This window comes from Heterodontus francisci, chromosome 34 (assembly GCF_036365525.1).
Source record: "Heterodontus francisci isolate sHetFra1 chromosome 34, sHetFra1.hap1, whole genome shotgun sequence".
Lineage (NCBI taxonomy): Eukaryota > Metazoa > Chordata > Chondrichthyes > Heterodontiformes > Heterodontidae > Heterodontus > Heterodontus francisci.
The window spans coordinates 29,539,335-29,557,489 of record NC_090404.1 but is presented as its reverse complement, the minus strand read 5'-3'; the positions used below and the strand labels follow the sequence as shown (position 1 = coordinate 29,557,489).

General features: G+C 41.2%; 2 protein-coding genes across 2 annotated transcripts in view; one reads left to right on the top strand and one right to left on the bottom strand.

Annotated features, from left to right (window-relative positions):
• LOC137349258 (zinc finger protein 16-like) overlaps positions 1-18,155 on the bottom strand; it is an 824,782-nt gene that overhangs the window by 287,649 nt on the left and 518,978 nt on the right. The gene's annotated exons all lie outside the window — the stretch shown is intronic.
• LOC137349275 (G-protein coupled receptor 15-like) lies at positions 8,384-12,710 on the top strand. The gene is made up of 2 exons (XM_068014804.1): positions 8,384-8,453; positions 11,809-12,710. The coding sequence occupies exons 1-2, from the start codon at positions 8,384-8,386 to the stop codon at positions 12,708-12,710; spliced, it is 972 nt and encodes a 323-aa protein (XP_067870905.1).

Below are 18,155 nucleotides of genomic sequence, written 5' to 3'. Positions count from 1 at the left end.
TAGATACCAGGAACCACGTGATACATTTGGAGAGGCAGCACTTTCCCCGTGGAAGGATCATAATGGACATGAAGTTCGCCGTTCAGAAGCAGAGAAAAACAAAAGGAAAAAGACTGATCCGACCCAAAATAAAGACAGCAAATTGGTGGCACTTACTATAAATAATTGAACATTGTTTTTAAAATAGATATCACAAGTTATGCAGCCACCTCTAGACCTCGTATTCAAAATTAATTAAAACAGTTCAAAATAAAATCGAGGTTCCAGAGATTTCGATCTACACTTGTACTTAATTTGCATCTCATTAGCAATGAGATGTTTTGAAGTTTCAATGCGACATTGAATTCCCTCAAACATCAGTAAGGTTCGTGACCAATTAAAGTGTTTTCCATGATGTTAGTTGAGGGCTGAATGTTGGCTGGGACGATGGGTGAATTCTTGCCCTTTTGTCTAACTGAACTCTTCGGTCTCTAACCCCTCCTTTGCTTCTTGTGGTGCTGATAATTTTGCTCTCTCGGTGTCGACACCCCAACCAGTGGAGACAGCTTTTACCCAGACTCTTCTCAGTAAAATCCCTGATAATTGTGAACAAATCGAAAGTGACTTAAGTCCCAATTTCTCCAACCTCTTCAGAAAGGGAAACTCCTTACCTTGGTGGCACCTCCTGAGTCTCTTTTGTGCTTTCATAAGATGAACTTGCCCTCCTTCCTGGAGCAGGATGGCGAAAACTGGCGCAGATCTAATTGCCGCCTGTCCAATAGCAAAAGGGATTCAAATTCAGACATATTGAGGAAGAAATTTGCCATTGCGGCGACGCAAACTGGGCACTATTAGATCTGCCGCCTGTTCTATGCAACGAATGATATTCGATTTCATGTATATATAAACAGTAAATCTATCTCCATAACTTGGGTTTAACACTCACTCCCGCTACCAAAGTTACATACTAACAGTGAATCTACCTCAATAAGTTGGGTTCAGCCATCACTCCCAATACTAGATTTATATTTTAAAAAAAGCTATGTATCTATCGCCATAATCTGAGGTCAGTACTCGCTGATAATACCGGAATTATATATGAACAGTAAATCAATCTGCATAAGATGAGTTCAACACTCACCACAATACCAGATTTATATAGAAGCAATGAATCTATCTCCATAACCTAGATTCAGCACTTACTCCTGATACCAAACTTATATATAAACAATGAATCAATCTCCATAATCTGGATTCAACAGTCACCGTGATGCCAGATTTATTTATAAACAATGAATCTATCTCCATAACCTGGGTTCAGCACTCAATCCCAATACTAGATTTAGAAATAAACAATGAATATATCTTCATAACGCGAGTTCAGCAATTATTTCCGATGCCAGATTTATGTTTAAACAGTGAATCAATCTTCATAACTTGGGATCAGCAGTCACTCCCAACACTGGAATCATATATGAACATCGAATTTCTCTCCATTACCTGAGTTCAACAGTCACTTCCAATACCTGATTTATATATAAACAATGAATCATCTTCATAATCTGGGTTCAGCCCTCACAGATACCATATTTATGCATAATAAGCGAAGCTATCACCATAACCTGGTTCACCACTCACTGTGATACCAGATTTATATATAAACAATGAACCTGTCTCCATAACCTGATTTCAGCAGTCACTCCCAGTACCAGGTTTTAAAGTATAAGCAATGAATCTATCTCCATAACCTAAGTTCAGCAGTCACTGGCAACACCAGATTTATATGTAAACGGTGAATCAATCTCCATAATCTAGGTTCAGCACTCACTGCAGTACCAGCTTTACATATAAGCGATGGATCTATCTCCATAACCTGAGTTCAGCATGCACTGCCAATACGAGGTTTATACATAAACAATGAATCTATTTTCAAAACCTCGGGCCAGCATATGCCCCTCCTTTTTGATATAAATCATGACCCGATCTCTATAACTTTGTTTCTACAATCTCTCTGGATGCCTGATCACGTACTTTATGATGAAGATGAATGATCTGTGTAATATAACAATTGTTCAGCACATTAATAACTTACTGTATCAACTCACCCGGAATACCAATAGCTGCGAGAATGGGATATTAACTGGCACATAAAGAGCTAGTTGCTGACCTGTATATTCTCTGTAAGATTTTCTGTCCTGTCGATATTCAGCCAACAGGTGTTCCATGAAACATTTGATCAGTCCTTAATTAATACTTGATGGAAATATTTAGGGGATATTGCCCGTGGATTTCTCCTGGTTACAGTCGCAACAATGCTGTTTGAGTGCTCCAATAATAACCTCTGCATGATTAAGGCCCAAGCAGCTTTAAACAACAATGTACATTGACTAATAATTGTGTTGTTCTTGTAACATTGTTACATGAAATCACAAACAAATAATACAGCCTATTTTCTCCACGACGTTGATCAGACATGACCTTCGTGGATGACTATGGAGGCAAGTGGACTTCTGGCTGTCCGGGGAACTCCAAATTTTGCAAGGAAAAATGCTCTACCTTTATGGAATTTGGCTATCTTGGACTGCACATAAACGTCTCTGTTCCAATCTCTGATTTGTTAAATCTATCCCCATGATTCTGTTGTAAATAACCTGAGAGGTGGCATGTATTGGGGATGCTTCATCCTCTATCTCAGGTCAACACTAGTTTGTTCCTCTCTGGAATGTGCAGACTGTGTTATCTAAACATTAACTTACTTAAGATCTTGCATGATGCCTTCAAATACTACAAGAGCAGTTTCCCATGTTTAGCATCTGGGTCACCTAATAACCATTTTGTTCCAGGTAAGGGCCTTCTCTTAAGCTGGGTATTATCATAATTTTGGAGACTTCAGCATTCTACGTCTTTGAGCTTCTTTAATTCACTATTAAGAGCAAGATTCAAACCCCACTTCTCCTCATTTACTTCCAGCTAAAATATTAGCAGGAACTGGGGAGCTTAAATTGGGGACAGATGTTCTCATGGAAATGCACGACAGAAATGTGGAGGTTGCTAAGGGAGCACTTGCTGCAACTGCTGGATAGGTTTGTCCCGATGAGGCAAGGAAGGGATGGTATCGTGAAGGAACCTTGGATGACAAGAGATGTGGAACAACTAGTCAAGAGGAAGAAGGAAGCTTACTTAAGGTTGAGGAAGCAAGGATCAGACAGGGCCCTAGAGGGTTACAAGGTAGCCAGGAAGGAACTGAAGAATGGACTTAGGAGAGCTAGAAGGGGACATGAAAAAGTCTTGGCGGGTAGGATTAAGGAAAATCCCAAGGCGTTCTACACTTATGTGAGGAACAAGAGGATGGCCAGAGTGAGGGTAGGGCCGATCAGGGATAGTGGAGGGAACTTGTGCCTGGAGTCGGAGGAGGTAGGGGAGGTCCTAAATGAATACTTTGCTTCAGTATTCACTAGTGAGAGGGACCTGGTCGTTTGTGAGGACAGCTTGAAACAGGCTGATATGCTCGAACAGGTTGATGTTAAGAGGGAGGATATGCTGGAAATTTTGAAAGATAAGAGGACAGATAAGTCCCCGGGGCCAGACGGGATATACCCAAGGATATTACGGGAAGCGAGGGAAGAGATTGCCGCGCCTTTGGCGATGATCTTTGCCTCCTCACTGTCCACTGGAGTAGTACCAGATGATTGGAGGGTGCAAATGTTATTCCCTTGCTCAAGAAAGGGAATAGGGATAACACTGGGAATTATAGACCAGTCAGTCTTATGTCGGTAGTGGGCAAATTATTGGAGAGGATTCTGAGAGACAGGATTTATGATTATTTGGAAAAGCATAGTTTGATTAGAGACAGTCAGCATGGCTTTGTGAGGGGCAGGTCATGCCTCACAAGCCTTATTGAATTCTTTGAATTTGAATTCCCACCACCGCCCCCCCTCCCTCCCCCGCTTCTAGCCCGCTCCCGGGGGCAAGACATTCAAGATATAGGCATTCGTGAGGTCAAAAAAGTCGATGTACAGCAATTTATGCTGCTCCCTCTATTTTTGATGGATTTGCTGCACAGTGAAGATCATATCTGTTATTTCTCTCAGTGAGTAAAATCCACATTACAGCTGTGGGAGGAGAACTTTGGCCACTGGAATGAGGCAGTTGAGCAGAATCCTTGCAAATGATCTGCTCTCTAGCAGACAGTAGAGAGACTCCTCCCCCCCCCCCCCCCCCCCCCCCGCTCCGCCTGCAATTACCTCAATTTCTTGAAAATGGTCATCAGATGTGGTGTATTCATGCTGGGAGTGCATCACTGCGGTGTTTCAGGATTTCAGAGAGAATTCAAACTACTCCAGAGGCCTTGTTGTTTTTCAGCTGATGGATTGGTTTTGCAACTTTTGAAATCATTGATTGTCTCCGCTTCCACCACCCTTGTGGGCAGCCAATTCCAGGTCATTATGACCCACTGTGTTAAAAAAGTGCTTCCTCATATTCCCCTTGCATCTTTTGTCCAAAATGTTCAATCTGTGCCCGCTAGCCCAATACTATTTGTTAATGACAACAATTTTACCTTGTCTAACTTATCCAATCCTGTCACAAACTTGTACACTTCTATTAAATCTCCCCTCAATATCCTTTGTTCTAAGGAGAACAAACCCAATTTTTCGAACCTAAGCTTGTAACAAAAATCCTCCATCCCTGGAACCATCCTGGTAAATCATCTCTGCACTCTCTCAAGGATCCTCGCACCCTTCCTGAAGTGTGGTGAACATAACTAGATGCAATATTCTAGTTGGGGCACAACCAGAGCTTTATAAATGTTCAGCATAGCATTCTACTTTTGTACTGAATGCCTGCATTTATGAAGTGCAAGATCTCATGCACTTTACTAACCATTCTCTCAATATGTCCTGCCACCTTCAAAGATCTATGCACATGCACCCCAGGTCCCTCTCTTGCTTAACACTCTTTAGAACTGTGCCATTGCGTATATATTGCCTCTCCATATTCCTTCTGCCAAAATGCATCACCTCACACTTGTCAATATTAAATTCCATCTGCCACCTATCTACCCATTCTGCTAACCTATCTATGTCCTGTTGCAAATGGTTCATATCATCCTCACTGTTCCCCAAACCTCCAGGTTTGGTGTCATCAGCAAATTGTGAGATTATGCTCCGTATTCCAAGTACCAAGTTATTTACATATATAGCAAAGAAGCAGTGGTCCCAACACGACCTTTGGGGAACATTACTGTCTACCATCCTCCAGTCTGAAAAGCAACCATTTATTATGACTCGCTGTTTCCTGTCATTTAGCAAATTTTTATATAATTGGACACTACTCGGCTTATTCCATGAGCCTCAACTTTCTTAACCAGGTTTTCATGTGGTACTTTATTAAATGCTTTATTAAAATCCATATAAGCAACATCTACCGCATTCCCTTCATCAGCCTTCTCTGTTACTTCATCAAAATTCAATTCGATTAATCACGCATGACCTTCCTTTTACAAATCCATGCTGGCTATCCCTAATTAATTCAAAACTCTCTAAGTGCCCATTGATATTTTCCCTGAGTATAGTTTCTAAAATTTTCCCCACCACTAATTGCAAACTACCTGGTCTGTCGTTGGAAGAACTGTACTTACACAATTTCTTACATTTGTCACGCTGCAATCATTTAGCACATCCCCCGTATCCAGGCCAGATTGAAAGATTAGGTCAAGCCCTTCTGCTATCTCTATCTTCACATACTTTATCAAACAGGGATGCAAGCCATCCATACCAGGTGAGTTATCTACCCGAAGCATAGCCAGCCTTTTTCGTACCTCCCCCTTTCAATTTTTATCCTATCCATTGTCTCTACTCTCTCTGCTTCTACAGATATTTTGTTAGCCTCCATTTCCTTAGTGAACATTGAGACAAAGTACTTATTAAGTATATTAGCCTTTCCCTGTGCCTCTATGCATGTATTACCCTCTTTGTCCCTAATAGGCCCAACTCCACCTCTTACTATTCGCTTACAATATACATGCCAGTAGAAGATCTTTGTATTCCGTTTCATGCATTAATAATACACTCTTCTTTTTTTCTCATCATCATCACTATCTCCCTCATCAACCAAAGAATCCTATTCTTGGTTCCACTACCTGTCACCCTTGTTGGAATCTTCCTAGCCTGTACCTGAAGCATCTCTTCCCTTCTACCCTGGCTAGTTCCCTTTACATCACATTCAAATTAGCCCTCTTCCAAACTAGACATTCTACCTGGTTATGTTCCTTGCTTTTTCTGCATTACTAGCTAAAATCTTATGATACAATGTTCACTCTTCCCCAAGTGCTCCTCCACAAACACTTGGCCCACTTGGCCCACCTCATTTTCGAGCACCAGACCCAGCAATGTCTCTTTTCTAGATGGGCTGAGAACATACTGATCAAGGTAGTCCCCCTGAACATATTTTAGAAATTCCTCACCCTCTTTACCCTTTAATTTAAAATTATCCCAATGGATATTTCGGTAATTAATGGCCCCCAGTATCACCACTCTATAGTTCTTGCACATCTCTGTGATTTCACATCAGATTTATTCTTCTATCACTCTCTCTATGTATTTGACGGCCTATAGAATACCCATTAAAGCGTGATAATACTATTGTTAATCTGCAATTTAAACCAAATGGAAACTGCCCTTGCCCCTTCAAGGACATCCTCCCTTTCCAGCACTGCAATGTCTTCACTTATCAGAACTGCCACGCTACCTCCCTTTTTTGCCTTCTCCAAATTTTCTGAACATTTAATATTCTTTTATGTTAAGCACCCAGTCCTCGCCATTTTAAGCCATGTTTCTGTTATTTGCTACGACATCATATTCCCTTACTGCTATTCCTACTTGACGTTCACCAACTTATTCACCACGCTTTGTGCATTTACACACTTGCATTGTAATCCTGACTCTATATTCCTTGTACTCCTTGTCAGTCCACTCCTGCCTAATAAGGAACTACACCATTCCCTCTTACTGTCTAGCATTCTCACTCTGAGCCCTCCTAATACTTTGTTATTTCCTACTCGAGTGCTATACGTATCTTTCAATTCTATGTACACTTTGGGGTTTCTCTCTTGTATTATCTCCTAGTCCCCAGCCCCTGCCCATTTATCCAACTTTTTTGGGGGGAGGGCCGCATTAGAATTTTTGCATTTCCGGGGGACCAGTGAGCAAATTTCGAAAGATAAAGGCATTAAAAATGTAATTTACAAATAAAAGCAACACAAAATGTGAATTTTTGTGAAGAAGCTGTAAATGGGAGAACTAATTTATTGACTTACTTTCTCATCACTATATTGAAAACTGAATTTGTGACAAAACTGGCATTGTTTTTGCTTGCATAAGGAGTCAATCTTTACCTGATGCAGCAATGCAGAGTATTCTGGACAGGTATCCATTTGTCAGGCGTGATCTTGATCTCTGTCTTTCCCTGTGGTCCTCCTCTCTGAGTTGTTCCCCTCCCCTCTGTCCCCAATCTTTATCTGTCCCCACGCTGCCGTATCTCTCTCTCTCTGCCCCTTCTCTCTCTGTTCGCCCTCTCTCTGACCCCCCTCACTGTTCCTCGCCCTCTCTCTCTCTGTTCTGCTCTCTCTCTCTCTTTTCCTCTCTCTCTGTTTGCTACCCCCCTCTCTCTCTGACAATTGCAGAGAGAGAGAGAGAGAGAGAGAGAAAGAGAGAGAGAGAGAGAGTGAGTGAGAGAGAGAGAGAGAGAGAGAGAACATACACAGGGTTTGTGAGGGAGAAGCCAGAGACGATGGCTGATCAGCATTACTCTGAGAGTATTACTATGTTGGATTGTTGCTAAAGTAGTCTGTGGAATAGCTTTCCCAAACTTGGCATTGATGCATAGATGGCAAATGGGATGAGTTTGCAGGGTCAGCTTGCCTAGCTGTGTTCTTCTTGTGTCGTCATTCGATACCTATGTTTCAGCTCAATGGTTCGTGCGGTTTTCTTCCTTATTTTCCTTTCTCACTGTTTGACACAACTGTCTGGATTCCTCAGTCACTTCAGTGGGCAGTTAAGGTTCAACCACGTTGGTCTAGGAATAGTGTCACATATAGACAAGACTGGGTAAGGATATGAATTTTTGTTTCCTGAAGGGCACAAAGTTTCCCTTTAAAACTGCTTAAAATCCATTTTCATCCATTCAATTGTATGAAAAATGAAGATAAAATCGAATACATTAACTTGTTTGTTCAAAGACTGTAACTAACATTAATGGTGATGTAACCGAAACTATAGCTAATATTAAGGGTGCTGTCATTTAATTGTGTCTCTGGTGGGTTAACATCAGGTATAATAAGGATTCTTTGAAAATCAAATGGCTCATATGTAGAAGTTCGAATAGACATCGCTATTTCTCACAGAAAATGCACTCACCGCCCAGGGGCCCAGCTTACGCCATTTACTACACTTCTCTTGCAGCTATCGCTGTCCCAGGTAAAGTATTGTAGCAAGTTATTAATTACCTCTTTGAATGCTAGCCTTTATCTCAAGTGGAACTGTACTCTCGAGGGTTGGAAGTCATACTCCGTTTGTATGAGACACTGCTTAGATCCCATCTGGAATATTGCTTTTAATTCTGGGCCCTGGGCCTCAGCAGGACAAATGTTGGCCTTGAAGGGCATGCAGTGCAGATTCACCAGAAGGGTATCAGACCTTCGATGGCTAAATTATGAGGAAATTCCATTTAAACTTGGCTTATTATCCCTTGATATTAGCAAATTAACGGGCTAAATAATTCAGGTGTTTAAAATGATTGAAAAGATTTGATAGCGTAGATACAGAAGAAAGTATTTCTTCTGGTGCAGCAAAAATTAGAGCTCGGCCCTTCATGGACAATGGCCAGAAGCATTCCTTCTCGCAAATGGTAGCAGACGTCTGCAACTGACTCTGGGAATGTTCGGAACAGAGCACGCCGAGGGGAGATGAAACTGATTGTATAAAATAATGATGGTCTTAGATAAAATGGTCATTAGCATTGAGGTCAATAACTCGGGGATTCATATTAAAAATAATTGTCAGAAGGATTAGAGAGGAGATGAGGAGAACGTTGTTCATCCATGTGATTGTGGGAGTACGGAACTCACTCTCTTAAGGGTGGTAGGAGCACACATCCTCGTCACATTCAAAAAGTATTTGAATATTCACTTGATAGGCCATAAACTAAACGGCTGTGGACCAAAAGCTGCAAAGTGGTTTTGGGCTGGATAGCTCTATTTTGACCGGCACAGATACGATGGGCCGAATGGCATCCTTCTGTGCCGTAACTTTTTATGTTTCTCCAAAACAATTCTTCTGGCCAGTTCAATTGAAAACTGCAAAGCTCAGATTGATAGATTTTCGCTAGGCGAGGCTATCAAGGTTTCAGGAAGCGAGACAGGTAGATGGAGTAATGATACGGATCAGCCATAATCGAATTGAAATACAAACCAGGCTGGAGGAGCCTAATGGTCTCCTCTTGTTCCTTTGTTTGTACTTCGTACATTTGGTGTCAAACAAAGAGTGAATTCCAACAGGTGTGATATTGCATAGTATGCAGAAACTCTGCTGATCTGCTCAAAACTATTTTCACAATTAAACTAAAGAGCACCTAGGTAATGTGAACCAAAGATGTGGATGGTGGGCGTGGTCTTCTGACCATCCCAGAATTGAACACACTATGAGAACATTAAGGGACAACAATTAATAGGCATGACTATAGGAATGACATGGAATCAAATGGACATCAATTAATAGACATGGCTGTAGGAATGACATGGAAACTGAGGAATAGTAATTGATAGACATGGCTATAGGAATAACATGGAAATAAAGGAATAGTAATTAATAGACATGGCTGTAGGAATAACATGGAAACAAGGGAATAGTAATTAATAGACATGGCTATAGGAATAACATGGAAATAAAGGAATAGTAATTAATAGACATGGCTGTAGGAATAACATGGAAACAAGGGAATAGTAATTAATAGACATGGCTATAGGAATAACATGGAAATAAAGGAATAGTAATTAATAGACATGGCTATAGGAATAACATGGAAATAAAGGGCATCAGTTAATATGCATGACTGTAGAAAAAGAGGGGCATCAATTAACAGACCACCTGTGAGAATGACATGGAAACAAAATGACAGTAATTAATAAATATGGCTCTAGGAATGACATGGAAACAAAGGACATCAATTAATAGACGTGGCTGTGGTAATTAAATGACCTGGTGATTTTTTTTTTGCGGCTATTATTTTTGTGCCAGATTAAGTAACAAGTTAAGAGATGCACCTGGATTCCAGACTTACGTCGCTCCTGGCTTTATTAACTAAATCTCGATCTCTAGTCGTCTTGATTGAATAATTCATAAATTAACAACATCCTTTAGAGTTGCTGCACTATTGATGTCAATAGGTGAATAAATTGATGAATTGATTTAATTAGTTACTAAACTGTGATTTGGTTTTAAGGAATAAGATTATTGAAGGTTCTAGTCCCTCCCATCCATTCAGTTTTTCTCTCACTGCTCCTCCTATCAATTCCGTTTATTTCTCACTGCTCCTCCCATCTGTTCAGTTTATCTTTCATACCTCTTCCCAAATCAGCTCTTTCTGGTTTCTCTCCATTCATCCCAAACACTCTTTCTGATCCTTCCACTGGTCCTCGTCCTTGCTGCTTCCAAGTCTAGCTCCTTACTCCAACATAGTGAGTGATCTCAAACATCCAGTATGGACATTGAATTCCTTCTTTAGATTCGTACTCCATTCCTTTGCACCCATCAGCGATCTCACCTTTCCTCAACCATCCATTTAGAACTCAAAATCCGTATATATTGCAAATGTTTGCCTTCTACGTTCCTCACTATGGATACATTGTAGGCTTCTCCAGAGATCTTGTATCGTTTTTGACACGACATTCTATTTAATTCCGCGTATTAATTTGTAACTGGCTCCCTTAATGGCACTCTTGCCTTTTTATCCATGAGTTAACAGTTTTAAACTCCACTCTTAAATCTTAATCCGTAGTCCAGGTCGACCAGGAAATATGCTGGGAGTGCTGCATTGCGGGGCCTGTGGTTCTCCCATGCCACATTAAAACGATTCCCGAGTTGGGTAATTGTGAAGGAAATACAGAATGGCACTGGACGATTGAAGAAGCACCGTCAGTTCTCTTGGTGTTCTGGACAATATACTTTAATCAACCAGTCCAGCCATTCCTAGAATAATTGGCTAATCGTCACATAGCTGTCTGTGTGGCCGAGCTCATACAGACTGGCTGCTGGGTCTGCCAATGTGAAGCATTTCTAATATACAGACAGACCTGTCAGAGGGTCACATTGTTAAAATGTTTGGCAATCTTTGTTTCTTTGCTTGAAATATTAAAGTTTAATTGGTTTTGATTTTTATTACATTTCACACTGTGTTGATTTTGTTTCATGAATTCATGATATTAAATCGGCTTTCTTACTAATTAATTTAATTCATCAGCACACAATCGACCCTTTCAACCCCTATGAAATTGCTTTTATTTTCCTGGTTTTTGTTTCCCTATCAGTTTGTCTCTGGCTTGTCCCAGCTCCGCCTTGGTTATTTATACCATTTCCCATCGCTTTAAGTATCAAAGCTGGGCTATAGGATCAGAAGAACAGGAGGAGGCCAGGGAGATCATCGAGCCTGTTGTGTCGTGCAATGAGATAATGTCTGATCTGTAGAAATTTTACACATTCAGTTCAATGTAATACCTCTGCTGCAAATCTATTCTGTTGCACCTTGTCTCTCTCTCTCTCTCCCTTTCTCTTACAGTTAATTTAGTGGCGATTGTGATCCTGTCTCAAGGAAGATGCGGTCTCTCCAAATGTATCACTCGGTACTTGGTGTCCATGGCAGTGACGGATCTCCTAGTCATTACCACTGCTGTGCTATTAAACCGGATCCCGGGCATTTACTTTCCAGGTAGCTTTCTGTCCATTACTCCTGTGTGCAGTCTCAGCATTACATTAATTTATGCATCCAGAGACTGTTCTGTCTGGTTAACAGTCGTTTTCAGCTTTGATCGATTTGTGACCATTTGTTGCCAGAGGCTGAAAGCAAAATATTGCACTGATAAAACGGCAGCCATGGTTATAGGAACAGTCTGTTTACTGGGGTGTTTAATCAATATCCCCTGGTATTTTATGCTCGAACCCATTTACATAATTGACAATGTCCCGTGGTACTGCAGACAGAAGGATATCCGTTATACTTCACTTGTATGGACAGCATTTGATTGGATTGACCGTATTTTAACCCCTTGTCTCCCGTTCTTTCTGATCATTTTACTTAATGCTTTGACAGTCAGACACATTCTGGTGGCCAGCAGAGTCCGCAAGAGACTCCGGGCCCACTACAACCAAGATAATCAAAATGATCGAGAGATGGAGAGCCGGAGAAAATCCATTATTTTACTGTTTGCCATTTCTGGCAGTTTCATTCTGCTTTGGATGACATATGTTGTACAGTTCTTATATGTGCAATTAACAAATAATTCTAAAATCAAAGATTTCAGTGATCCAAAATTCATTTTTCGGGAAAGTGCAAATATGCTTCAGCTTTTGAGCTGCTGCACCAATACGTTTATTTATGCAGTGACTCAGAACAAATTCAGGGAGCAGTTAAATATTATGGTGCAATATCCAGTGACTTTAATGCGGAAATTGTATAAATAATGAAAATAATTAATTGCAACAAAATTTCAGCCTTACATGAATAGACGTAGCCTACTCTATATTTGTAAAACAAAGCTTGATGTTCAATGGTTATGGATGAAGGTGAAGTGAAACATTTTTCCTGTTTCTGAGCTGTATCAAAATTATTTTTAAAATAGTGTAAATATAAGCTTTTGACAGTAGAATGAGTGAAGTATTGATGTGCAATGTGGGTGGTGATCATACAAGCCATTTTGCAGACCGATAACCTTCCTGTGCCAGAGACACAAGCATCTCGATTAACTGAAAAGTGACTTTCCTGAACCAGAGAGGCAAACATCCCAATTTACTCACTGGTGAATTTCCTTTACCAGAGGCACAAACAGACCAGTGTAGTGACAGATGACCTTCCTGTAACAGACACACGATCATCCTAAATTACTAAAAGGTGAACTTCCCATTACCAGAGACACTAATATCATAGTTAACCGGCAGGTGACCTTCCTGTACCAGAGGCATAGACGTCCCAATTTACTGACAGGTGACATTCCTGTACCAGAGACACAAACATCCCAATTTACTGACAGGTTAACTGCCTGTAACTAAGACACAATCATGCCAAATAGCTGTCAGGTGACCTTCCATTATCAGAGACACAAACGTCACAATTAACGGACAGGTGACCTTACTGTACACGTGACATAATAATATCAATTTAATGACAGATAATCTGCCAGTAACAGTGACATAAACTACCCTATTTACTGACAGGTGACCTTCCGGTACCAGATCGGCTAACATTCTAATTTATTGACAGGTGACCTTCCTGTACCAGAGACACAAACATCCCAATTTACTGACAGGTGATCTTCCTGTATCAGTGACGCAAGAAGCATAATTTACTGACAGGGTACCTTGCTATACCAGAGACAATAGCATCCCAATTTACTGACAGGGGACCTTCGTGATATTCCTGTACCAGAGACACAAACGTCTCAATTTACTGACCATCAGTGACACAGATATGTGAATGTACAGGAATGTGCCCTTACTGTGCCAATGATTTAAAAATACAATTTACTGATAGTTAAGAATCAATTTCGCAGTCACTTGACAAGACGTTTGCACTTGATTGGCCTTGACTTTGTCTGCTACAGACGGGATCCTTCATGAGAGTCTGTCACATGTCTTGCCCTGTGACATTGGCCTTCATTTACATTTGTGTATTGACTGGTAGCTGTTTATTAAATCTGTCATAAACATGACACAATTATATTGCTTATTTATTCCTACGCTCCTTTTCTGATATTGTAATGTTCATTGCTCTGGGATCTCTGTGTAGCATCATCGTTCACAGTACCTCTGACAGAGATCGGTTTGGGTTTGATACAGCACGATGGGGAAAAACAGTGGTAGGGATACTTTTTGGATGCTCCAGCCGTTTGGAAAGAGTTTGGGTCAGTCGGACTGATACAGAGTTATGGGGAGGTAGCAGCGCAATGGGTTACGATTGGGATTGAAAGTTAAAGAATATGGGTAGAGCGCTGACAGTGGGATTAGTTTGGGATTACTATGGGAGAAAGCAAGGAGATGAGATTAGTTATGGATTGATTACAGGACTATGAGGAGACAGCACGTTAGTCAGGTTAGTTTCGAGATTGATACAGTGCCGAGCAGCAAGTGTAGTAATGTGACTTGTTTGACATTGATAGGCGGCTGCGGAGAGAGAACGGTGCAGTGGGGATAGTTTGGAACTGATGCAGGGCTATGTAGTGAGAATGGGCCAGAAAGATAAAGTTTGGACTGAGACAGTGTTGTGAGGATAGACTATGAAAAGTGTTTAATTCCTTGATCAATCAATCCAAAAATAATCCAACTGTTCGCTTTTAGCAGTCGCGAGGTCGTGTGCAGTGCTATACAAATGAAAGATCCTTCCTATTTCCTTTACCAGTTAGGTGCCACATAAATTGATGGGCCTAATACTTTCCGTCTGTAAATTGAATTTCCATGCCTAAGCGATATTGATTTGAAGTTAAGCAACACAGTGCTGTACCATTTATGAAATCAAGTTATTCTGCTGTACACGAGCTTAGATTAGCAAGGGCAGAACCCATATTTGCTAAAAAAAAAAGTGGTGGGATGAACTAATTGGTAGAACCATCAACGTGCAGTCCTAATCAGACTTCGATCCTTTGGGATGAGCGCATATGTTTATACTTTTTCATCCAATACCACAATTTACTGCCCATAAATGTAAAACTGAACTTGAACGTTTATCAGAAAAATGTTCTTGCATTAATGTCCGCATTTTATGACCTCAGGACCTTCCAATGTACTGTGCAGCCAATCAAGTACTTTTGAAGTGCAGTCATTGTTGTAAAACCAGTTCCGATGAAAGGTCACAGGACTGCAAAATTAATTTTGTTTCTCTCTCCACAGGCACTGCCTGACCTCTGAGCATTTATAGCATTTTACTTTTTTTGCTTTTCAAATAGTAGTCCCTGTGTGAGAGATGACAGCCTATTCCTCTGAGGCTGCTTGTGACCCTACCCCCCTCCAGTACAGCACAAGGACTCCCGTCATCGGCAGCAGGGATCTCAATGAGCAAATCGCTTAACTTCCGGTACTGCCAAGCAAAATATTGGACATTTGTGGCCGGGATTTCAGAATGAGTTGCCCTCTTTACACACTGCAGGCTAATGCAAATGGATGAAAACAGCCGCATTCTAGATTCTCCATTATTTGCACTGTGAAATTCACGATTCACTGGACGCTTGTTTTAGAACTGTCCTGAAGCGTAGCTTTGCAGCCAGTAATCATCGCTCTGTACTCCACTTACAACTTTGCACAATATTGCGTTGAATCTAATCGATGATTTCACCACCGTCCGAAGATGTTTATCACAACAGCAGTCACATTTAAAAAGTCAGAATAAAATGTAACAGAAGTTGAAAATTGAAAACATATTATCCTGGAAATTCGGCATGTCTGTCTGAATTAGGAGAGAGAACAGAAGAGTTCACATTTCATGAAGAGAACATAGAGGTTTACATTTCAGTGAGAGAACAGAGGGGTTCACGTTTAGGGCCAGCTGCTTCTTCAGCAAATTCCAGGCCTCCCACATTAATGGGTTTGTTTTCTCCACAGATGATGTCAGGCCTCTTCACCTTCTTCTGATCAGCCAGGACTCACTTAGAGTTTCTGAACAATTAATCGGCAGTAAGCATGCTGAAGAATGTATAGTCACTGTCTTCCTCTGCTCCATATCTGCATTAGTGCATCAATGTTCACTGTGCTGGTGTTTGCACCTGATGTTAGGATAGGGATATTTATTCGTTTTAAGAACTGGGGCTGACATATTCCAACCAGCCTCACAGTTTCCTCTTCGTTAAGAGCTACAGGCAATCTGCACTGAAGGAGACAATGCTGGCGCTCCCTCTAGCAATTCTTGACACATTAACACATTCATACTTGCTGCACTGCAGAATCGACACATTTGGAGATATAACACTGCACCCTGAGGACAGTGAAACTTTATAAGGAGAACATATTTAAAGATTTGTAGTTTACAGATCACTTAGAATCAATGCCTATGAGCTGCCACGGAGGATGAGTTGGACTTCAAACTCTTGGTGGTGGGCCTTTTGTCATTGATTATCCCTGCACCAGAAGATACATGGCGACCATTTCATACAAGTGACAACACAGGAAATTCTCTCCTTCTTCTTCTTCATTAAATGAGCATAGAATGCTTCCCAAAACTTCGAAAAATTCTTGATCTCTGTTTCAATTTCTAATGAGCAGAGAGAAGACTTCTGAGAGCAAGGGCAACAATTATTCATGCTCACCCTGACACTCCAACCCACTTATCCATTTGCGAATCTTATGTCAGTTCATGAATTGGTGCTCATTTAGTGGCAATAGATTTTTTTTGAGTTGATGACAGCAGACACCATGTCTGGAGCACGACAGAAAGCCCCTGTAACAGAAAAAAATGGTTATTTTTTATTCGTTTGTGGAAAGTGGACTGCATTGCCTAGGGCAGTATTTATTGCTCCTCCCTAATTGCCCTTGAAAAGGTGGTGTGAGCTGCCTTCTTGAACGGCTGCAGTTCATGTGGTGTAGGTACACTCAGTGTTGTAAGGAAGGGAATTCCAGGATTTTGACCCCGCGACAGTGAAGGAAAGGTGAAATAGTTCCAAGTCAGGATGGTTTGTGGTTTCGGGGGGGTGGGAGGGGGGGGGGTGGTGGGTTGCAAGTAATGGTATTCCCATACATCTTCTGCCCTTGTCATTCTAGGTGGTAGAGGTCGCGGGTTTGGAAGGTGCTGTCTAAGGAGCCTTGGTACATTGCTGCAGTGCAAGTTGCAGATTTTACACACTGCTGCCACTGTGCCTCGGTGGTGGATGGAATGAATGATTGTGGATGGGATGCCAATCAAGAGGGCTGCTTTGTCCTGGATGGTGTCGAGCTTCTTGAGTGTTGTTGGACTTGTACCCATCGAGGCAAGTGGAGAGTATTTCATCACACTCCTGACTTGTGCGATCTAGATGGTGGGCAGGCTTTGGGAAATCAGGAAGTGAGATACTCTCCACAGGATTCCTACCCTCTGACATGCTCTTGCAGCCTATTTATATGGCTACTCCAGTTCTGTTTCTGGTCAATGGTAACCCCCAGGATATTGGTAGTGGGAGATTCAGTGATCGTGATGGAATTGAATATCAAGGGGAGATCGGTAGATTCCCTATTATCTGAGATAGTGTAGCGACCGAGGCGGGAACAATGCACTGCCAATTCAGTCCCATTACTCCACAGGTCACAGCATATTATTAAAGTTTCCCACCTGTCAGAAATTGGCCAAATTAAACAGTTTATTACTGCCCATAATAAAAGACTTCTCAGAGACTGAAAGTAAAAAGGAATTTGCTACCTCCAAAAATGCAAAGATTCCTTTCCAGGTGAAACACAGCCTGTAGGCCAAAGAACATTTTCTGCTGAGAGAGACAAATTCTTCCTGCAGGGGAGAGCACGCTTTGCTTCTAGCCAGTCTTACACACAGTCAAACTGATGCAATATGGCATGTGACCACATCTCTATTGCTGTTACTTAGGAACAGGCTTGTAGCTCGCACATACTGTTTCAGAGAATATTAAAAAATTCTTTCAGTCTTAAAGGTACACAGACACCTCCTTAGTTTTTAAGCAGAGAAAAAGAACACTTCCATGACACCTCAGCCCTCGGCAAAATGAAATGCCATTGTTAAAATGCGTTTCATTTCAATGCAAAATGGAAACTGAAAAATCATACTTTCACATTCTTACTACTCTGTAGTAGCCTCTTCCAGAAGCATGGCATAAATTTCATGAGCTCTGCCCATCAACTTGCTTTGCATAGCAGTGTCCAGCTTTCCTACGACCATTTCATATGTTTGGCTATGTTTTCAAAAGATATGAAGAACCGCCTCTA